This window comes from Corvus brachyrhynchos, unplaced genomic scaffold, assembly GCF_000691975.1.
Source record: "Corvus brachyrhynchos isolate BGI_N302 unplaced genomic scaffold, ASM69197v1 scaffold148, whole genome shotgun sequence".
NCBI lineage: Eukaryota > Metazoa > Chordata > Aves > Passeriformes > Corvidae > Corvus > Corvus brachyrhynchos.
Genome location: NW_008239785.1, coordinates 109,404 through 132,747, shown reverse-complemented (window position 1 = coordinate 132,747; position 23,344 = coordinate 109,404). Strand labels below are relative to the sequence as shown.

The window sequence follows — 23,344 nt, the reverse complement described above, 5'->3', positions numbered from 1 at the left end:
TTCCCTCTCTGAGCTGCAGCTCTCCCTTGCTTGTTCAATAAAAACCTATTATAAACAATTTCTAAGGATCCAAGGAACAAAGAAAGACTCTGAATTTTCAGGTGAATAAAGACCATGTCCCATGAAGCCTCCTGGTGTTAAATCATAACTTTTCTTTCTCCTCAAATGATTGCCTGTACACATGGTCACACTGCCAATGACTCTTCCCAGTCTCCTTAAAACCCAGACATCTATCCTGAAGTTTTCAAAACCTCAGAACTCTGAAGGACCACTCTGCCAAGGAGGAGCCCTTGTTGAAGGGAGGAAACATGGAAGCCCTAGTTAAAACTTATTTTCAGCAAAGGTACTAACTGAGCTGCATGAATCAGCTTTGCAGAGCTCAAAAAAGTTCCTGATGGATCCTGCAGATGTGGCTTGAGCCTCTGTAAAATATGCACAGGTCACAGCACGTTGCTGTATCCTCAGTACAGTACAGCACATACTACTATATCCTCAGTACTCCTAGCAGAGAAATTATTTTAGTCACTGAGTAGCAGTGGAGAAAAAACAAAAAAATCACTTTCAAGGAAAGAGACAGTAATAGTAAGTGTAATAGGCACCCACAAAGTTGTGGGTGAGTGTGATTTAGGAAAGAACCAAGGAAAGAACTATGATTTATGGAAGAAACACCCTCAGCTAAGCTTCTCTGAATCTGACTTTGGAAGTTCCCCAAACATTCAGTAATCTAAGGACACTTTCATCAAACAGGAACTCACCCTACTTTTGTTGTTCTCACCTGAGTTATCAATCATTTGTGACATCTGAGTTGGAAAAACTGGGCTTGTTTCTTCGGAGGATTTAACATCACACCAATTTGGTTCACTTTGACTTTGTAGCTAGAGTATTAAAAACCAAGACCCACGTGGGTGGCTGGGCAGGTGCATTCCCCCTTGTTCTTGCCATGTGCTGATGGACACAGGTACTCACCTGCCTGAGTGGACTTCCGCCTCGCCTTCTTGATTTCCTCTTCTGTCTTGTTGCTGAGTTTCACCTCTAGCTGCTGTGTTTTCATTTCCAGATCCTTCTGTCTCTCTGTCAAGGCTTTCCGAGCCTGGGAGTAATTAAAGAAGAGTCTGTTGTTAAAGAGAAAAAGAACTGGCAGCTGCTTTCAGCCATCCAGGACTCCTCCACACAAGTGTTTCTCAGGAAGAAGTCAACGACTTTGCATGAAACTGGGTCCTAACTGCGATTCAGGTTCTTACAACACCACGTGGACTCCACAGAGGTGTCCTATGATCACAGAGAAGTCACCACCAACAAATCACAAACGCATCTGAACTCTTCCTAGGTCTTGGAAAGGAAAAGGACTAACGGCATCATCAGGCTCTCCTGTTTCTCAACAGCTTTCTCATTATTTCTGGAAGAAAGGAGAGCTGGAGCCTCTTTCAAACATCCTAAACAGCATCATTACCAAGCCACCTCTTCCATTCACTTTTCTTAGGATCTGAATTGCTGAAGTAATTTCAAGTATCTTACAGAATTTGTCTTTAAGTATGTTCTAGACTCAGTGCACACCTATCAGAAACTCTTAACAATAGAATCTTATTTCAGAAAAACTTATTCAGGTTCATGCCAACAGCAGAAATCAAGAACCTGAGGTCTGGTTATAACTGATTACTTGAACTACCTTACTTAAAAGTTCTTCAAGCTGTTAAAACCTGATTTATCAGTACAAACATATGTTATACAGGCAAATTATTAAAGTACCTTAACAAATAAACACTGTTACATGCAGGCTGATAAATACATAGAAGTAACTTGTTGTGCATGGATTTGTTTTAAAACATGTCACAACTATTCTTTATACTGTACTAGTGTTTCAAGCTAAATTGGCACGATTGTATTTTCTTAGCACCTCAGAGTTTTTTAGTCACACCAGCCTAACTGTTACAGCACTCTTGAAGCACTCCTGGAATTTTTTCCATGTGCACTTCCGAGGCCTCGGCTGGGTCCTGCAGGTCTCAAGAGGGAGCAGCAGGAGAGCAGTCCCTGAGGGGCTGAGTGCTGTGCAGGCATTGCAGTCACGGCTCTTCCTTGCTCTGATTCCTTCTTCACTCATAATTCACTCTTCCCAATATTGCTACTGCGTTTCTTTGCAGCTATGAGTGTGAAGAACTCGGTGTTTTGCAGAAAAATGCCTTCCTTGCATTCACTCAGCCTAATGACCTTGTGTATCCTGCAACAATTCTGTCCCTGGGCAAACTCCTGCTGATCTTTAATGAAATCACAAACAACTTCGGGGATGACTGGGTATGGTATTTTTCTTTCCAATTTACACCCAAAAGCAAACCTCATGAGGATACAATTTGGCAGCTGAGGCACAAGCATCCCCATTTCTGCCAGCTGCTGCTGGGAGATCACATTCTGTGGGTCTAACTCCCTGCACCACAACCTTGGATACCTCCTGCTTCATGTCCCATCAGCCCATTACTGGGTCCTGCTGCTGTTTGGATTTTTTCAGTGAGGATGCTTCTTGTGAAGGGTTTGTGGCTTGCCACACCAGGGTCGAGCTGCCCTCCTTGGCCATCTGCTTTTGGCCACTGACCCTGCTGCCATTCTAAGGCAAGGTGTTTTAAATCTGGAGGACAATAGATGCACAGGAATAAGAAGCATTTGCATCAAATGTATGAGAAATTTATTGCCCCAAATTGGGAAGGGGAAGATGAAACAAAAAGCCAGTTCATCAGTAAGATCTCAGCTAAACAGCAAAAGCTATGCCTGGGGCTGGGCAAAGCACAGCTAACAGCAAAAGCCCCCAGCAGGAAGAGCTGTGGTCCTTTGTGGCAGAACAGAAACTCTTCATGGGGCAGCTGCTCTTCTACTCAAACCAGCAGTATCTCCCAAACCCTGCAGTTTGCTCCCTGCTCCCACCTTCTCAACGGCTGTGTAGCGGCTGGCCAGGTGCTTCCGCAAGTCCGCGATGTGGTGGTCACACTTCTTCATGTCTTTCTTGAAGTTCTCTCTGAAGTTGAGCAGGGGTTTCTCTACCTCGCTCTGAAGCTGGTGAAGAAGACAAAGGAAGAAATGGCAGTAATGAGGATCCAGGCAGCAATTCCTGGCTCTTCACAGAACCACAGAATTGTTAAGCTGGAAAAGACTTCCAAGATCATCAAGTCCAACCGCAAACCCAGCCCCACCACCATGCTCACTACTAAACCATGTCCTCAAGTGCCATATCCACATTTTTTGAACACTTCCAGGGATGGTGACTCCACCATTGCCCTGGGCAGCCTGTTGCAATGCTTTAAAACCATTTCTGTGAAATTTTTTTCCTAGTATCTAATCTTAACCTCCCCTGGTACAATTTGAGACCATTTCCTTCTTCTGAGAAGAGCTCAAGACAGAGAGAAAACAATTCGCACACTGCAGCCAAAGGCAATGCCAGACTTCTCTTGTCCAAGAATGCTCTGAATTAAGCTACTACAAAACTCAGGAGAGTTGTGTTTAGGGAGTATCAACTGAAGGCAGCAAAAGGACAGAAATCTCGTCTTCCCCTCTCTCTGACAGATCATCTCTCTTTTTACACAGAAGACCGAACTACAGGAAATATTCAGAGCACTATCAGGGCTCTGATTCTGGCCTAACTGATGGCAACTTGCTTAAAAACTCCGCAAAATACCCAACTAAAGCCACTAACCTGAACTGCAGTGGGGTGAGTCTGTGGGCTGTGGTGTCACGGCTGCATTTCTAGTATGGTGAAGTGAGAGCCAAGAAGGCCACATTTTATTTATTTCTGTCAAGTGTAAGGGAGCCTAAAGAGAAGCCTGATTATTCAGTTGAAGCTCTTCTAAGTAGTAGCAAGAAACCTCTGGAATGAACTGAGGAGAAATCCATCAAGAGCAGACACATGACTTATCTTGACTGCTGCTAATACTCGACTCTGATAGAGCTTGCATTGTTTTGGCCTTCTGATACACAGTTTTGACATCTTAAAAATGAGCTCTGGAGGGATACAGGTATTTCACCTCCCCTGAAGCTGCTCTGTATTGTCACTCCTGTGGGGATACTGCACTCCATCAATGCAGGTGAGTTGGGTCTGTAATCAGTTAACACAGCCTACAGTGGAGCAGTAGAAAATAGTCCCTGAAAACAGGTATTTGCAGCCTTTCTCCAGCATTATTTTAATGGAGAAGGAAACTTTATCTAAGCTCAGTACAGTCTTCTATTGGAGGGAAGCAACAAAATCAGCCAAGACTCTACAGCACATATCCTAGAAAGGTGAAACAAGCCTGAAGCAGAGTCTGTATAGGCAGGTGCAGATTGGCACCTTGGTGATCTAACTACAGCTGTGGGAAGGTCAGATGCAAGGGTAACTGAACCAAATCCATCTTTGCAGGGCCAGGCGAAGTCACAACAGACAACTGAGTTCTGGGAGGTTCAGGTTTAGTATAACTCAAAAAACCAAACTCAAAAGGAATCACTAGAATGGTGGCTGGGCACTGGAGAAGGTTGACCAGATTGTGAAATCTCTGTCTTTAGAGATACCCAAGGCTCAGCCAGGCAGAGGTGTAGCTGACTTGATCCCCTGTGGGTGACAGTCCTGCCCTGACAGGGAGTTGTTTGTGCTTTCATTAAAGATCATCAATACATTTAAAAACATATTATGTTAATAAAAGGAAGACAAAAGTAGAAACTCCCAAGCACGTATGAGAACACAGAATCATAAGTCATTATGGTTGGAAAAAACCTTCAAGATCATCAAGTCCAATCGTTAACCCAGGCCTTCCAGGTCCACCACTAAACCACGGTCCTGAAGTGCCACATCCACACGTTTTTTACACACAAACACTGGGAAGGATTCAGAGGATGCTGCAGGAGTTTCTGTGCAGAGTTTAAGGAGAAGTAAAATAATGGCAAAGCCCCTCTACCTGGCCTGCCTACATGCACACATCACTCCAGGGTGCATTTTTTCCTCTTGGAAAACAATACAGAAGGACAATGGGGAGCAAAAAGTATTTCACTAATTACAGCCCTGATGTTGAAGTTTGAGGCAGAGCAGCAGGTTACCAAGGCAGCAGCTGGTTGCCTGAGTAACCTCTGCTGAATTACTTACAAATGGTGCAGAGCTATAATTTTCCTCCAGAACATTGCTGTTGTGCTGAGATACCTGCCACTGTATTGAACTTGAACACCCACAGAGGTTAACATAATGTAACAGGATTCAAGAGCATGTCACATGAGGTGGAAAAAACCCAGATAAATACCATAATTTGTAGAAGAAACCTCCTTGGGCATCACTTGAGAGAAAGCCCAAAAATAACATGATGTTCCCAGTACACTTTTCAGAAAGACTAATGATACAAAAAAGCCAGAGTCCTGGTTCTCTTCCTTCCAGACAGGTAGAGTAGATTCTTGTTGAGAAGCCAAATATTACTTTTCATCTCTTCCTTTGCAGAAGTAAAGCATACAAGCACTAGTTAAATTTACTGGCTGGAACGTAGGACCCAGGCGAACAACCTCGAGAATCAGTTTCACTTCTTTTTTATGAAAAATTAGACATGCTTTAATTTACACATCAGGTAGACTAAATAAACTGATTTGGGGAGGAAGATTGGACAGTTTCAGTACATTTGGTCACCAGATTATTAATTCTTCTAAATTTGCACCACAGGCATGCATATTTCATGCATATTATATGCATATTTCCCCCACTAACATGCACTGAAGGGAGAGGCCCACCAATTCAGGGCAAAAATCTTTGGAAAAGGAAGAACTATTTACCTTTGAAGAAAATTTGAGATGAACCTCTGCTTCATCAGCTAGACTCTTCTTGAGCTGAGCCCAAGCTTCTCCCAGTGTGCTGGAACAAGAGAAGGACAATGATCAGTGCCCCATCCCTTGCCCATCCTCCCTCGTGGGATCTGTCAGACAAACCTGACACTTTGTACCGTACCTTGATCAGCAAAATCATGGAAAAGGGTGACAGAAGTCAGAGAAAACAGAGAAAACCTTTGTGACCAAGGCAGAATTCTACTGTCACTGTATGCAGCAGATCTTTGAAAACAAAGTTCATGATGATCTCCATGTACAGAGACGCCAGAGCCTCCATCAGCAAGATCCCTCAGTATCTTACCCTTACCATAACAAAGTTCCCACCAATGCAGTTTCTCCCACTGCCTCTTCTACTTCCCACCCTGCTTTAGAGAACAGATTTTCACTTTAGGTGAAAAGCCCCAGAGAAGCTTCTCTGCACTTGAAAATTTCTCCATTATCTTTTTCTTTTGGACAGAACATTTCCAAGACAATGGCAGCTGAGGCACACTCCTCCAGACCCCCCATGACAGCCTAGACTCCTCTGAAAGCATCATAACCAAATCTCTACGTCCCCAGTACAGCACAGTACAACTCCAGTTGCTAAACTGGTCACAGATTATTTCACTCTTTCTTCTGCATATTTCAATATGATTGCCTTTTTAGACAACAGCATGAAGTTGTTGATGAATAAGCTTGTGATTCACTATAGCCAGATCCTTCTCCCACAAACTGTTATGTAACTGTATCTTTCACATCCTGTGAAAGTATAAAACGCGGAGCTTTGTCCTCATTAAAATGCATCTTATTTTCTTTCAGTTAATTTCTCCATTTTAAACACAAGAAATCTGAATTGCAACCTGTTCTTCAAATTATACATACCAACCCTCCTAGCTCTGGCACATCTCTGATTACAGGAAATCCATTCTTTCTTCTATCATAGGTCGTTCATTCCAGAAACATTTTAAAACCCCCTGGACTTAGGAAAAACCCATCCATAGCTGCTTTCTGCAGTTTAGTTTCTGTAAGTAGTGGGTTTTTCTTACCTAGTTTTTTGCACATTAGGCTTTATTTAGGCCACCATTTCTCCTGTCTGCCTACGAGAATCTCCCATTGCAAAAAGCAATACTAAATTAAGAGCTGTGATGCTTGACCTACTCTCTTACTCCATCGGTGAAGGAATTTAGGTTGGCTTGGCATTTTTCTTTATGCATCTACAACAATTGCTCATCACCTTAGTTTTCCACTAAGTGCAAGTTTGATGGTTTATTCTACCCCTCTGCAAAGGTTAAATAAAGCTGAGTGATCTAGAGTTCCCAGCTCCTTCTATCTCCTCCCCATCCCCTTTTCAACAATAATGAGATTTGACTCTTCCTGATAGCCTGAAAAATCGCCTGTCATCTGCAATTTCAAACTAATGATCTGTCACCTCTGACACTGCTCCAAGGACTGGAGTCCTCAAATATGGTGCTCATCAGCTAAACAACTTAGATACACCCAGGGAAGTGCTCCCAGCATTTCTCCTTCCCTAGACCCACCCTGAGATCCTCTCCCACTGCCCAGTTCTTACTGACACTTAGGCTTGGGTACTCATTCCCTTTCTTTTCACCTACTCTCCCCTAGTTTCCTTCCCCTTCATTTTATCACTCATTCTCTCATTCTCCTGTTGGGGATAACAGAAAGCGGAAGGAAGATGTAGAGGAAAGTGGTTTTAGCTTTGCTAGGATCAGCTGAGCATCCACCCCTGAGGAGAAAGGAGGACAGAAACCATTGTCATTGTAGGTGCTTAGAGCACTAACAGCCCAGTTAGCCTCCTGCAACTTCTGTCCTTGCCTCCTGGAAGCTGAGCAAAACACCTCATGGAGCCTCAGTACTGGCAGAAAACCACTGTGTCAGTGAGGACAGTCATTTCCAACTCTGGCTTTCAGTGCTTAGAGGGTTTGTGTTGAAACAGACAGAGCTACCAAGTTCTGATCCCTCAGGAGTGGTGCCTTTTCATTATCACTGAAGAACTGCAATTTAGTCTGAATTGCATTGCCTAATGTCTTCTTAAAACTTCCAAAGCGTAAAAATGTTGTAAATAAGGGGCAGTCTGCTGCTCTTCTTGAAGGGCCAGAACCCTGATGAGAAGAGTTCTGGTTCTTCATCCTCCCTCTTGTCTGTGCTGCACTGATTGTACTGGCATTGACCTTACACATCTACTCTCAGTAGTATATATATTCTACATATTCTTCCATTTACAAAGTAGTTTAGTACATATACATGCTAATCCTGGCTACAACAAGGACAGCATACAAACCTGATTGGAAAGGTGACATTTTATACACATATTCCTAAAAAATGTCTCATTAACAACTTAAAAAAAAACAAACAAACAAACAACTCTGAAGCAATTCCATCTTCCCCAACACACCCAGGGTACTAATCTAAATAAACCTCTAATTAATGGGAGAGCTGGGGAAAATTACATGTACCTGCGTGGGAGAAATGCCTTTTATGTTAAAATTTGTCTTCTGTGAAAGTCACAGAGACACACTTACCCTTCTTCCTGAGCAGCCAAGGAATTCTGAGACAGTTTGGACAGGTTCTTAGCATATTCCTCCTCAATCTTTATCCTACACTCACATACACACAGAGAGAAAATAAAAAGACAGCAGTAAGTAAGCTTTAAGGCAGAAACCCACACACATAATTTGAAGAAATTCTCTGCATTTTAACAGATTTTGCCACAGGAATTTTCCTTTCAGTCTCCAGGGCTTGGCAGCACTGGTTTGATGAGCCGTCTTCTCCCCCCATATGCTAAAAATGCAGTGGCAAGAGCAGGGCTATATGCAGGATGGCATGTGAGACAAAATTAGATGAAGAAGCTACAGTTCTGGAGAGCAAATAACAAGGACAGAGTGTTTCTGCTGTGCAACACGGGCTGTCTGCAAAGCCAGAAGCACGTGGTTCAGTCTGCTGTGAAATGTGAGGCTGCACATCCTTGAGGCAAAGATGAAGGAATGCGGCGATCCAGGAAAAATGCAAATGAGATTTGGGGTGCTGGGCTGCACCTTTCTTAGGGACACCAACTGCTTCCTGCTCTCTGCTACAGGTGACAAAGCAAAGGTGACATGGCAGAGATGTGACAGGGGCTTCTGTCACCAGCATGTGGCCGGTGCAGCCCCTTCCTCTCATTCACCCCACTCACTGCCCTGTCCTTGTCTTCAGCACACCAGGAACAGGAGCTGAGCTTGCCAGTGGTGAGGGCGCAGAAGAGGGAAGGGAATGACTGCAGGGAGAAGAAGGAGTGCAGCTGTGGGGTAAAAGGACAAGGTGCTGACTGCCCAGCAGGGAGGAATGAGCAGCTGCTGGTGCAGAGGTGATGGGCATCATGCCTGAAACCCATCTCTGTCTTCCCTGAGTTCTGCTCCCAATGAAACAATTTCAAGGTGCCCATGTTCCCAGGCAGAGCAAACAGTGGTCTGTTTGCTGGTTTTCAACACAGCTTGCTCAACAGAGCATTTCTGAGAGAGCCCTGTGGCCCCCAGGTAGAACAACTCCTGATTCTGTGCCAACTATGCACAAGCAGGGACAAAACCTGCTTTGAAGCGTCTGTCCACAAAGACATCAGAAGGTGGGGTATTTCTGGCAAGCCCATTTGCAGTAGCCAGTTGAGCAAGCGCACTTTTGTGGGGCACACTTCAGCTAAAAGGGGTCCCCTGAGACAGCTGAGAGAGATCTGACGCTCTGGGCTGCTGAAAATATCCTGGTGGATGTGTGGGAGGGGAAGTGCCACTCTGTCGTTACTCTTGCAGGAGTTCAGGGGAGGGAGCAGGTCTGGGTCCCACAGCTGACAGCTCCACAGCAAAGCCATTGGTTGGGATGTCACTTCCAGCAATTGCTTGGGATGCAGCTGGCTGAGGCCCAGGATGATACCCAGCTTGGTGTGACACAGTTCTACAGACCTTACCCAGGAGCTGGGGGTCCTCTTCTTCCCCCTCCCAGGAGGGCAAAACCAGCCAGCTCCCCACACCTGCTCTAACGAGACCAACAAACGCAGCTGTCCAGCATCTAAGGCTACACTGGGTTAGGACCTCACTATGAAAAGGGCTTTATCCAGGCACATCTCACTGAACATACTTTAAAGACCTACTTCAGGATGAGACTAATCTTGTCTCAGAAGTGACAATTCCTGTGGACTGGAAAGAGAGAATAGGTCAGCAATACTGCAGGTGCAAATGTCTCTCCACAGAGCCAAGGCTCACTGCTTTGGGCTCAGTTACCAGCCAAAGCTCTAGTCTACAGCCTTCCTTGTGAACTACAGTCCTGCTGGAATTTGGCACTGGGAGGGGTGAAACTGGATGAGCTTTAAGGTCCTTTCCAACCCAAACCATTCTGTGATTCCATGATTCTCATGATTTCACAACTGCACATCAGACACACTATGTCTGCTGCCATCAGTGCCTGTCCTCAAGGTGGTACCAGGCAAGTAAAGCCACTGGCTTTGATGGAAGTGCTCCTCACTGGTTCCAGCTTTGGCCTAGACCCCGAGATTTTTTCAGGGATTTCAAGTGTTACTTGTACTGCAAATGTATGGCACTACGAAAAGGGCAGCCTGCCTGGCAAGGAGGAATATCAGGAAAAGATAAATAGAAAAAGGTGAAATGCCTACAGCTGAAGAGCCCGAATAGAAGAAATAAATTATTCTACCCCAGCCTGGCTTCCTGTTACCATCTGTGGCCAAAAGGGGCTAAAACCCAAGATAAACCTCAAAGAGGGGCAAAAATCTGCCCCTTGACCTTGCCTGATACAGACACACTGCAAACTCTGGACTGTGGTGACCGTGAAACACAAACATGCCAGAAGTCCTGAGTCCCATTTCCAGAAATCCACGTAGCTGTTTGGAAGTAATTCCACCTTCCTAACAAAAAAAAGCTTCCAAGTCTTGTTTCCACTAACTTGTTTGAAAACTTTCAGGATTTCACTCCCTGTAGAGTCAGAAGCATTACAGATCTTAAGTGCATTTTGACCCATACTGTTCTGACTTTATTAGTTCTAGTTGATGTCTGGATGTTTATTTCCTGTTCCCTTTTTACTTCTTTTTTTTTTTTTTTGGAAAGAAGTACTTTGTGTGCCCACACTCGAACAGTTTCAGCCATGACATACTATAGAGGATGAAGCAAAAGTAGAGAGCTACAAAGGGAGGCAAAGATGATCTGATGTGACTGCCATGCAAGAAGAAACTAAATAGATTAAGACAACAGGGGGAACAGGGAGGAAAGGTGGTGGAGGATATCTGGCAGACAGCTACACAACTGTCACTGTGGGAAGACTGACTGGGAGTCTTTTTACACTGTTTCTCCAGATTAGGAGGGAACCATGAAATTATCAGACAACAGAAGCATAATTGCTTTTCCTGTAGTGAAGAAACTGCAGAATTCTTCCACAAATTGTGGCAGACAAACAGTGAAAGGTGTATACATGTATCTGCTGAACATGGTGGAAGCTAAATAATCTGCTATTTAACTTACTATGTTTTTTAAACATACCACAGCTTAATTAAAAAGTGACTAAGACAGTGCTCCTTTGCTAATGGAAACACTGCTTCTTATACCTGGTGCTTCTCAGGGCAGTCTGCAGATTTTTTTGGCTGTTTTGGAGTCCTTCCCTGAATGCAAATGCTGGACCTGATTTTTACTTCTGATTTAAAGTAACTCCTTCTTTCACACCAACACCCTGGATTTTTCAGTTCGGTTTATTTATTCATCACTTTCCTCCCTTTCTTGAGGTCTGTCTTACTGAAGTTAAAGTTCTGAGACTATTTGACTTTTATAACCCTACCTCTGTCAACAAGAACTGAATGAACAAATAATTGCTCAGTCTAAGACTGCAATATACCAGAAGCTCCTGTAAAAGCATCTACTTGATAAACTAAATTTCAGTTAGCTTCCCTCTTGTTGGATATTTGATGAAGAAATCTGGTTATCATGTCTTTTACCAGCTTTCTGTTGTTTTTATTAGCTGTCTGAATCTCACCTCCAGCAGGCTGATTGGTACAAAGAGAATTTTTCTGGACATGAAAATTCCCAGTTAAATGTGGTCTTGTGGTCCCCAAGGCACCTGATGGTCATCATGAAAACTTTATCAATATTTCAGCCCTCTTAGCTGGGAATGTAGATGTTCCTCTGATGGCCTGAGCAATATTTCCATGAATAACCTCAACACCATCCTCCTCCTTTTCCACACATAACAATCCTGATCCTTTCTTACAAACAGATGAAAAATGCATTAATCTTTCTGTAACTCCCATCTAGACCCTCTTCACACTCAATTCCCAACCTTTTTTTGTTTCCAGCACTCAGTGAATCTTTTCTGTCTTTCCTCTCTAGCATGCCTGCTGCCTCCTCTGCTGAGGACACAGACACGCCTCCCTGCAGTGTCAGAGCTGCTCTCCCTGCTCTCTCTAATCTCACACCAACATTCCCTTCCTCTTGAACGCATCTTGTCTTTATTTCTGTCAAATTTCATTATATATTACTTCCTTTGAAGCAGCTTCCCCCTGTTTTCCCTGGCTATCACAATTCTGCTTGCCTTCCCATCCTCTCCCTTAGCAAGCCTATTTTCAATTGTATTTTTAATGTGCCAGGTGGTCCCTTCTTCTACCTGTGGTCACACTGGAGCTGTCTCTTGGACTGCCTTATGTCAAAGGCTACAGAAACCAGAAAGTGAGGGTGGGGAGACCCTGGCACAGGGTGCCCAGAGCAGCTGTGGCTGCCCCTGGATCCCTGGCAGTGCCCAAGGCCAGGCTGGATGGGGCTTGGAACAGCTTGGGATGGTGGAAGGTGTTCCCAGACACGTAGATGGCAAGGGGCTGGAATGAGATGATCTTTATGTCCCTTCCATCCCAAACCATCCCATGATTCTATAACCAAGTTTAAGTCCAAAGTGATGTCTTTTTACATCTTCCTCTAGGAAACTGTGCCTACGCTCCATGCGAACAAATTGCTCCTGTATTTTTCAGACAAAATACTTCCCTTCTAAATATCATCTCCACTCTGCTTCTCTCCTGTCTATGCTTCTTCCTTGAATCTGCAGGTTCAAACCTTCTTGGCTCCCTCTAAACAGACAGCCTTTGTGCAATACAACTCAGAGCACGAGATACAAGTGAGAGCTGGAGAAGACTGGAGAGTGTGGATGAACATTAAAGAAATATTAAATGTTCACTAAGAATTTGTAGCATACCCTTTATGCAGTTTAAGCATTAAGCATTAATGTATTTAAGGAATATCTAAATTGGGGAAAAAACAATCTCAACAAATATTTACTTGGATAACAAAGTGCTCGTTACCTTTCTCGAACAAACTCTGCCATTTCTTTCTGCATTTGTTTCCCTTTAAGTTGCTTTTGAAGAAGAATTTCAAATCCCGACACTGTATTGTTCCCTTGTGAGTCCTTCTTATCTGCCTGAAAGAAATAAAAGGAAGTTCAACAAAAAGCTTTGGAGGCCAAACCCACAAAGAGCTGGTTCCTGGCAGTGGCGCCTGAGGAACCCTCCCCTGAGAGCAGCTGATGGCTACAGCACCTCAGCCCCTCTCAAAGAAATAGCCCAACACTCTCCTGCTCCTCTTACTCCCTTTTTGGTTTTTTTTAATTTAAAAAGGGAAGCTTCACAATTCTCTTTGGCCAGCAAAGGATGATGTGGGGGCCAAAGCAGCAGCTCTGCTGTCATTTCTGCCCATGACCCTTCACAGCTGGTAACACCACTGCTAAGTGTCAGCCCCAAGGGCTCTCAGCCCCAAGGGCTCAGCCTGCCAAGAGAAGGAATCCTGGAGGCAGCACAAGGGAACTCCTGGGGCAGAGGGGAGGACAGTGCTGCTCCTTCCAGGGGCAAAGCAGCCCTGAAAGACCTTTAACAGATCACCAAGGTCAACTCTGACTTGTACTGAGAAAAACAGAGCCAGTCTGCACGGATCTGCTGTAAAACAAGGCAAACCAGCAACCTGTCCCACAGATTACACCCCATTCTTCACTGTCTGTTTCTTACACAGCCCTTTGTTCCACTGGCTTCAGTGCTGCTGCAAGGACCAACACAGTTTTATCTCTGCTGCCTCTTTTCTCTCTCCTGTTTCCCAATTTCATTTCCTACCCTCTTCCAACAAACAAATTCTCTGAGAACACTTCCCTAAGCGCTGCGGATTCTGCTCTGATCCCCCATGTGCTGCACAACTAGCCAGAGAGAAATGCCAGATTAATCAAAGCAGGAGACTGGCAGGCCCCCCTGCCAGGCACCAGCAGGCCAAGACAGTGGGAGAAGTGGAGATGATGGAAGAAGGTGAGAGAGCTGTGGGCAGACCATGGATGACAAGGCCAAAGAGGAAATTCCTGCGAGCAGAGTTATGGGAGGAGAAAAGTCTGCAAGAAGAAAGGAAACTTTAAGTAGAGTTCCAATGAAAGCAAGACGTGACCAACCCATGGAACCAAACAGTGGCTGAGCCCAAATGGGGAGAACCAAACAGGGCAGGAACCTCTGTAAGACACATGCAGAAAATCAGTCTGTATGCCATTAATGATTTAGGGCTCATGGGGATCAGAAAACTGGAAGAAACTGAAGAAATCTGGTGATAACGTGACCGTTTTCAAATGTGTATTTTAGCAAGTCCCTGCCATCAGCACTGAGCAAGCACAAAGGGACATGCTGCTGGGCCTCCAAGGCTGACACTTTTTAAGATGGAAACGCTTCAATAGCTACTGAAAACACACATAAGACTCCTAAAACCTTCATTTCTGACTCCTTTTGTAGTTATTTGTGGATTCCATCGTAGTATTCCTCTCACCACCCAGAAAAATCCTCCAGTGGAAGGAAAGTTTTCCACTGGAAGGCTTTTTTCTATCAGCTCCACACTCCAAGGACTACTGCATCATTTTAATGTGATCCAGGAACCTGAAAACAGACCTGAGCACAAGAGGGCACACACAGAACCTCCCACTGAAGACTTCCAATGCTCCAGGCTGCATTAGAACTACTCAACTTAAGTTACAAATAGGCCTGTCCTTCACAAGCCTCACCCTACAAAGAATGCATTTATTACCTGACCTCTGGAATATCCCATGGAGGGAGTGGTACAATTTAACAAAAAAGTTTTCAACTATCTGCTTCTTTTAGAAGGGGAACCCGCTGCTTCCATGTGTACCCCTGGCTCTCGTGCTCTGGGAAACACTGAATTCACATTCCCTGTCAGCCACCTTGCTATCCTATGACCTGTGGGTCTGTTGGAGTCCAGAGGAGGCCACTAGGCTGGAGCCACAGGCTGAGAAAGCTGAGGCTGTTCAGCCTGGAGAAGAGAAGGCTCTGAGGAGAGCTCAGAGCCCCTTCCAGGGCCTGAAGGGGCTCCAGGAGAGCTGGAGAGGGACTGGGGACAAGGGATGGAGGGACAGGACACAGGGAATGGCTTCCCAGTGCCAGAGGGCAGGGATGGATGGGATATGAGGAAGAAATCCTTCCCTGTGAGGGTGCCAGGCCCTGGCACAGGGTGGGGTGCCCAGAGCGGTGGGGGCTGCCCCTGGATCCCTGGCAGTCCCCAAGGCCAGGCTGGACATTGGGGCTTGGAGCAGCCGGGGACAGTGGGAGGTGTCCCTGCCATGGCAGGGGGTGGGACTGGATGGGCTTTAAGATCCTTTCCAACCCAAACCAGTCTGGGATTCTGGGATTCTATCCCACTCTGGCTGCACTGCCCTTTTGCCTGTGGTATTTTGAGACACGTGGCTTGTCCTACATCCTCCTTATTTCCTGACCAAATCCATCTCCTGAGAACTGTCCTTGCCTTTCTGGACACTCCTCTGATAATCAGCCACATCTCAGAGTGGTCAGATGTTTCCAGGAGATCTTCACTGGCATCCCCAGTCTCCCTGGTACTCTCTGAACACAGTGTATCTCAGCCCAAATTCTTCTTTACCTTGTACCACAAATCAAGCTGTTTATTCCACTTTCTTGGAAGCTCTGGAGCTGCATGTGGCATGTGGCTGGCTGCCTACTTACCCAGAAATAATCACAGTAGCTCCACTCTGAAGGTTTCAGCAACTGCTGCTCTGGCATTACGTCAGGGTGGGGGAAAGTCACACAGTTGATCTGTTGAAAAAAAAGGCAAAAAAAAAGGAGAGTTAGACGGTAAAGAAATTTAGCTGTTAATGAGAAATATGTAAATAAAAAGTTATATCCACATGCTTCCCATCAGAAAATCCGCAATGAATGCATGGCAGTGAAGAAAAAATGGTTGTTGCATGGAAACAGCAGCTAAGTATTCCCAGAAGCTACTCTCTGCAAGCAGGAGTGTCAGCTCGGAGGGAAATAAACTACCCATTTCATGTGAGGAAAACCTACTGGATTTGGAAAGCACCATGCAGGGAGTTCTCCCAGATCCCTAAAAACTGTGGTAAAAAACCTGATGTGAAACACCCTGAGCACAGAAACACAGTGACCATCAGAGAGCACTGCAGGCACTATCGCTGCAAAACACCCTTGGCTATGCCAGTCTCCTAGAGGATGAAAAAAAAAAGGAGTTATTTTTTCAGCACACAGCCCTTCCATCTATCTCAAAGACCTTTTCAGATGGAAGTGATGCTCTCTGTAGAAAGGAGCAGGGGCTCTCTGAAGTCAGTGAACCTTCAGCGTGCAGAAACCACAGCAATCTGCCAGACAGGACTCATCACACGGTCATTAAACAACAGCATAAAGAAGCCCAAGTGCTCATGAAGTTATCACGGTGGAATATTCAGACTGAAAACAGCACAGTGAAGGCAATGAGCATGACAGCTACTGCAGAACAACCCTGGACACAGCCAAGCCTTCCAGAGGAAGCACGAGCAAGAGTCAGAGCTCAGTGCCAGTTTGTATTCTCACCCCAAATCCCTGCTGGGCAGGTACCCTAAATCAGCCCGTCTCAGTGCACCCACAGGGTCATGGGAACACTAAGAGCATTTGGGTATTAATCAGGGGATCAAGAGATATTGGGGATGGGAGACCCACAGATGTAACTGTGTGGGGGTGGGGGCTTGTTTGGATCAGTTAATGCTCACAGGAAATCCATACATAAATCTGTGGGTCGGGTTAGCACAGCTGCATGGGCAGACCCAAAGGCAGTGCTTACACGCAGTGAATCTGCCTTTGGGCTACTCAGAGAGGATCAGAGAGGATGTGGGTGCTGACACAGTGCAAACTCACCATGCCAGAGCAAAGCAGACAAAACCTTTAGCTGATACAAGGCTGCTCCTACAAACCCACGCTGGTTCTGCTGGAACCCAGGCTGGAGGTTCTGCAGCTGTCCTGTCATAGTGCAAGGGCTTGCTCCACTTAAATCATCTGCCCAGAGCTTGCCAAGTCCATCCCAAAGCAGGCTGAGGACCCTGTACCAATGGTGCTTTCAGCTGTCACCTCAGCTAGATCCTAAACCACGCGTTGTCCTTTCCAGCTCCCATCAGGCTCCAAACTGATCTGCAGGTCAGAGATCTGGGCTTTGCAGGCAGTGGCCACGTACTGGTGACCCCGGGAGCCAGCATCACCTCCAGTCAGAGCCAGAATGTCCAGTCAGAGTCAGCACCTCCAAACAGAGCCAGTATCTCCAGACAGTGCCAGCCTCCACCAGCCACAGGGTCCCAACCACAGACAGCACTGCAAACACCTTCCCGGCTGCCTTGTGCTCCCCATCAGAAGAGCCATGCCTCAGGAGTCACAGAACTCAGCTCAGTTCAGAGCAGGATGGCCATGCTCTAACCACTGCACCTCCTAAGGTATTCTGCAGCCTTTAACAGAAGACTGGGCATCACAGAATCAGAGGAACACAGAATATCTCGAGTTGGATCATTGCACCGTGGCACTGCGCACCAGGACAGGGAGGGGATCTGCAGTGGGGGGCACAGGAGTTGAACCCTTCAGCTTAAAAATCTGCTAAGAGAACAGCATGGGGAATTCCTATTCCCTGCTAAAGGCAGTGCCTGTTTCACAAAAACTAAATCTGTGTCAGTTGGAAGCTGCTGACTAGAGATGTGACAGTGAGTCTCAATGTCTTGAAGCAACAACCACTGGAACTGGTCCTAGGCTGGACTGGTGACAGTGTCCCACTGCAGTGGATAGAACTCCAGGAGTGCAGCAGGAAGAGGAACAGTGGGTATGCACGTCAGCAGGTGATGAGAGTAGGGTTAATACACGTGTTTCTCAGAGAGTATCATCAGGCTCAAAGTTTTAGGAATAAGTCAAGTATTCCTCACTTCCCAGAAGACTGAATTGTCTGGAAATGATGCTGAAATTGTCTGGAAAGAGTCATGAGGCCATTTGGGTCTAGGCCATTTGGTCACTTTTAAAAGGGAACTGGTGCCAGAATTAAAAAGCTAAAATGCATAAGCTTTTGCAATCTTAAAAAAAAAAAAAAAATCATGGTAAACAGGACTTAACAGAACTCACAGCTTTTTACACCAAGTCCCAGCAGGGGGCATGAAAATTTTCAAAACTCTAGAAATATTACTAAAAATTACATATGACTACATAGGTAATCCTGTGATCTTTCCTTCATTACCACAGATTTCTTATACTTAAAAAAGAGCTCCTGGACTGGTATTTCCTACTACTTCTAAAACCTCTCAGGATCTCCCAGCAGGAGGGGAACGCCAGTCTGGCACTGAGCAGTAGTGGCATAACAGCGTGGTATTCCCCCCTCCCAATCCTCCCTCTGAAATGCTCCTTTTCTTGCTTCTAAAAGCAAAGAGAGCTGAAAAAAAAAGCATTCTGCTTCACCAGCTCAGTCCCACTGATGAGCTGACTGATGCTAAAGTCAGCCAAAGCATCTCGTGATGATGTCCTGATGTCTGACAGCATTAAACAGCTCCATCAGTCCCACGGACAGTGACACTCCCTCCATGCAAAGGACCACTGCCCTCACTAATTTTGAGAGAGCACACTTGGCTCACATCCCTGAGAGCTGGCTAGGCTCCATGCAAGCTCCAAATCCAAACTTGTGGCAGTGTGAATATCTTCACTTTGCTGACCTGCCAGCAAGGCCTAACAAAAGCTTGCAGAAGGTGACTATTACGGCTGTAATTGCCAGTCAGAAACAAAACAAATTATAACATGTCTCTCAGATAATGATGGAATCACAGAACATGAAGAGAAAACAAGGTGTGATGACCTGCATTACAGTTCTCACAAGCTCCACTGGGACAGATGAGGTGATAATCAGCCTCACCATGATATTAAGTTCTTCTTACACGGCCTCTTTGTCAACATAATGGCTGTTGTCAGCTTGCAACAAAGCAAAATTATTAACAAAGACACTAGCAGGGAGAAACCCCAAGGAAGAGCTGAGCAAACCTGCCAGAGGACAGCAGCTTGTCTTTCCGGCTGCCACTGGCCAGGAGTGGCACCAGAAAACCTGTCTGAGAGCCACTGGATCACAGAGGACAGGAGGTACAGTCAGAGAAGGAAAAATACATGGTGACAACAAAGCTTGGTGGAGGACACACACAGGGGGTCAGAGAAGCAGCACAAATTGATGCGTTTCTCTTGATAGCTGTGTGCCAAACTCAGTGGATTAAAATACTTTTGCCTGTGTACTGATCATGAGCAAATGTAATTATACTCTCAACAGCTGAATATTCCAGCTCCTATTTTCCATGAGTACATTGGCAGTCATGGTAAAATGAGCTGTTTGTGTTGTAGGTGACTCTTCATTGTGTCTGAGACACAAAAGGGTGACAGAAGAGGAAAAGATCCAGGGAGCCAGGTGAATGCACTGGATTTGCACAAGAGTAACAAACTTTGTTGGGTTGGACATGCACATTAATCTCCTGGATTTCAGAGTCTCTACAGGCTTTGAAGTCACTGCCACCACTCACCAGTAAATGAGACATTGCCAAGCAACATGAATAAAACAAGAATAATTTGATCAAAGTGTAGATAATCAACTACATGTTTACTACATTAGACACAACATGAATAAATGAGCAGAGAGAGGGCGAACTTACTGTGCCATGCTAAAGCAAGTAAGCAGGGCAACAGTTTTGCTTATTTCTTCAACTTAAAAATGCACTTTTTTTTTCCTGATTTCTACACATTCACAGCACCTTAAACATAGAACAGATGTGCCAGTTTGCTTCACTTCAGTATCTTCTTTACAGTTTCAGCTGAGACCCAAAAAGTACAGCATCCAACTCCACTAAGTGAGTTCATGTGGCAAATGGAACCATCTGGGTAAAACAGCCAAATGCAAAGGCTGGGGAACATCTCAGAAGAGCCTGGGCACAGCCTCAGGCTTGGGCAGCTTGAACTCGCCCCAGACAGGGAAGCCCAGAAATGCCCAGGCTATTCCCACCATGAGTTTGCCTGGGGTTTTAGTGCTGGCAGGGTAAGAAGCTGGTAAGAACAGACAACTCAAGTCCTCACTGTTAACAAATCCACTGATTCCTTCCTATTTCAAAGGGAAGATTCTGCCAAAAGTGTGCAGGAGCCCTCTTTACTCAGTCTATCTGTAGAAAGGTTCAGAGATTGTTCAGGCCCCTGCCAAACCAGGGCTTTTCTGACAGTATCTACCATGCAGTCAGCCCCAGGGCAGAGGGGGAAACTGTGCTGAACATGCAGCCTCATCCTGTGCTCCTCACAACCCTGTGTTTATCACACTGTGTCAGACACAGAGGACAGCAGCAGGAAATCCCAAGTTCCTGTGCACAGGCTGCCCATCTTCCCATCTGCAGCACGTGTTCATCAATGTGTCCAACACTGCAATCCAAACACCACCCTGCACTGGTTTTCCAAGTCCTGCACTGTCCTGAAAAGGCATTAGAGAATTTTTAAGAAAGAAACCCACACTCAGAAATACCTTATAATCAGGCAGCTTTCTTGCTCTTCCAAGAACGACACAGCTCTGTTCCTCAGGTGACATCCCCCTGTACATTCTCCATTTAACTCTCCCTTACCTATTGTAAATGATCTCCAGCTTCCACAGTCAACTCATGGCCAGAGACTTCAGGAATCAGCCAGCAAACCATCCAGCCTTAAAAAGGTGAGTGCACCTTGAAACTCATTGTAAAACCAGCACAGACCACACATCTGCAGTTTCATAACAGCCTATGATACACCCAGCTGGAGTTTCTCTTCCAAAGAAAATGGAAGAAAAAATGGAATAACATTCACTGACCAAAGAGAAACCACCAGATTATTCTTGTTGGGTGCACGCAGATGGGAAATACTCCAGCTCCACCTGCCTTCAGGGTTTCCAGAAGCTGGGCTACTTAATGCTTCTTGGATGCAGAGGAGGCAGATGCATCCTGAGGAAGATGCTCCCACTCCTCTGCTGAAGGCGATGACGCAGCAACAGCTTGGCTGGACATCACCTGATGTCTGCAGCTTGTGTGCCACAGGATTTCGGTTTGAAGGGAGGTTTCCTGGACCAAGAACTGCAAAGTTAATCACAGAATTCCCCTCTGCAAGAAGAGGTTCTGCCTGAGCACAGCTACAGACCAAGGAAAAGCATCTGACAGCAAGCTAAGGACATGCCCTGCAGCTCTGCTAACTAGAACATCCCCACGTCAGCTTGAGTGGCACTGAGCAAAGAGAACCTCCTAGGAGACAGCAAAAACACTTACACTGCTTTACATTTACACTCCATATGAGATTTATTTTTCACAATGCTGCCTTGATGGAGGCAATGGCTTGGAGCAAACAGCTGTTAAAATTAGCTTATTTTTGGCTATCTGATTCATCCTACTTTAAAAGCTTTGGGCTTCTGCTGGAGAAATGCACACCCAGTGACCCTGACATAACAAACAGTTTCTTGCTTTGCAGATGTTACCTGATGGCACAGAGGCCAGCAAATATGGAAAACCACCCTCAGAGAACAGCCTGAGTCCTCAGCCCTATAAGCAGCAGGGATTGCAGAAAAACAAGCACTCCTGCTCTTGTGCTGTGCCATGCAGCCCAGTGCAACCCACCCTGTGGCCATGTCTAGTCCCTCTGGGCATGATGTTCAGCCCATGGTTTACTTCAACCCCCCAGCCTGAGCAGGCAGGGGCTGCATTCAGGGGCTGGGACACGTCTCCTGCCCCAGCCAGCACAGCCCTGCAACAGCTGATTCTTCCAGACCTCTGCAAAAATGTCCGAATATACAGATTTACCCTTACTTCAAAGCATAGCACACTCTCAATATACCATTTAACAGTACTAACATTGGTCACAACCGATTTTAATAATTAAAATCACTGACTGAAGTGGTTTTTTTCCAAAAACTGTTGAAGATTTCCCCCTCCCGCCCCAGAACACTGTACCTGCATGGCAGTGGCTGACCCACATCTCAGTCAGAGACACCTGTGTGTGCTCCTTCCCAACCCTGCTCTCTGTCACCAGCAACCCAGCCCAGTAACGACTATGTGACTATGCAGACAACAATCTCCTCCTCGTAGTAACATTAAGGATGTATAATATTAAACTATTCCTTTTGTTCTCAGGGATTTGATACCCTGCCAATACTTGCAGCTGCAAGCATGGTTATTGCCTCTCCTTTATCGCTGTAATTAATTTATCTGCTCATTTCTTCTGATTTCCATTTAAATAAAGCTTTCTATTACTAGCCACTTTCATTCATCTATTTCAATTTCCTTTCTGTTTTTAATCCTGTGTCTTGCACTGAAGAGCCTGTAAGTGCTAATTGTGTTCCAGCTGAGGTCACCAAGCACAAAAAAGATACTAATGTCTGTAAAGTGAGATACATCATACAACTGAGAACATTTTCATTCATAACACAGAATCACAGACTGGTTTGGGTTGGAAGGGACCTTAAAGATCATCTCATTCCGCTCCCCTGCCATGTGCAGGGACACCTTCCACTATCCCAGGTTGCTCCAAGCCCCATCCAACCTGGCCTCAAACACTTCCAGGGATGGGGCAGCCACAGCTTCTCTGGGTAACCTGTGCCAGGGCCTCCCCGCCTCACAGGCAAGAATTTCTTCCTAATATCTAATCTAAATCTCCTTTCTTTCAATTTACAACCACTGTCCCTTGCACTGTCACTACATGTTCTTGTAAAAAGTCTCTTCATTGAGTCAGTTAAATTATAAAGAGAGTCAGTTAAATTATAAAGACTAAAAGTAAATGTAAGATTAACTTCACACTGAAATATAAAACCTTTGCCTACACTTTCCATCAGAAATCTTCACTTGGACACTCTGGCACAAGAAACCTTCTTGGCACCTCAAATACAGATGGAGGAAAAAAAAGATCCTGCCCCGGCAGAGCAACGATCCAGGTCTGCTGTCTGTCTTTCTCTAACTCTTCAGTACTTCTCCCGGTACAGACGCTGTTGTGGGGGGAAGACGATCAGATGAGGAAGTTTTTTCAGGACACCTGGTTCACAGTCCGAGCTACCTCTCAAGGCACCGCGTTCCCTCCCTCCTGCTCATCGCGGAACCACCATTATTCCGCGGAAAACCGCGCAGGGCAGAGCCCCCAGCGCCTGGCTGGCTTTAGCAGCGTTTGAACACCGAAACGCGGCGCGCGGAGGATGCTCGGGCGCGGGGTGCTCAGCGCGGAACGCCC

The 23,344-nt window shown here is 45.6% G+C and overlaps 1 protein-coding gene across 2 annotated transcripts in view; it reads right to left on the bottom strand.

Moving 5' to 3' along the window:
- Nucleotides 1-23,344, bottom strand: part of GAS7 (growth arrest specific 7) — a 59,779-nt gene that overhangs the window by 12,385 nt on the left and 24,050 nt on the right. For both annotated transcript variants that reach the window (XM_017743192.1, XM_008640539.2), the window contains exons 5-10: nucleotides 15,809-15,898; nucleotides 13,121-13,236; nucleotides 8,331-8,405; nucleotides 5,761-5,839; nucleotides 2,911-3,039; nucleotides 967-1,090 (exon numbers count right to left, since the gene is read on the bottom strand). In XM_017743192.1, the coding sequence (XP_017598681.1) occupies nucleotides 967-1,090; nucleotides 2,911-3,039; nucleotides 5,761-5,839; nucleotides 8,331-8,405; nucleotides 13,121-13,236; nucleotides 15,809-15,898 (613 nt within the window). The remainder of the gene's footprint in view (nucleotides 1-966; nucleotides 1,091-2,910; nucleotides 3,040-5,760; nucleotides 5,840-8,330; nucleotides 8,406-13,120; nucleotides 13,237-15,808; nucleotides 15,899-23,344) is intronic.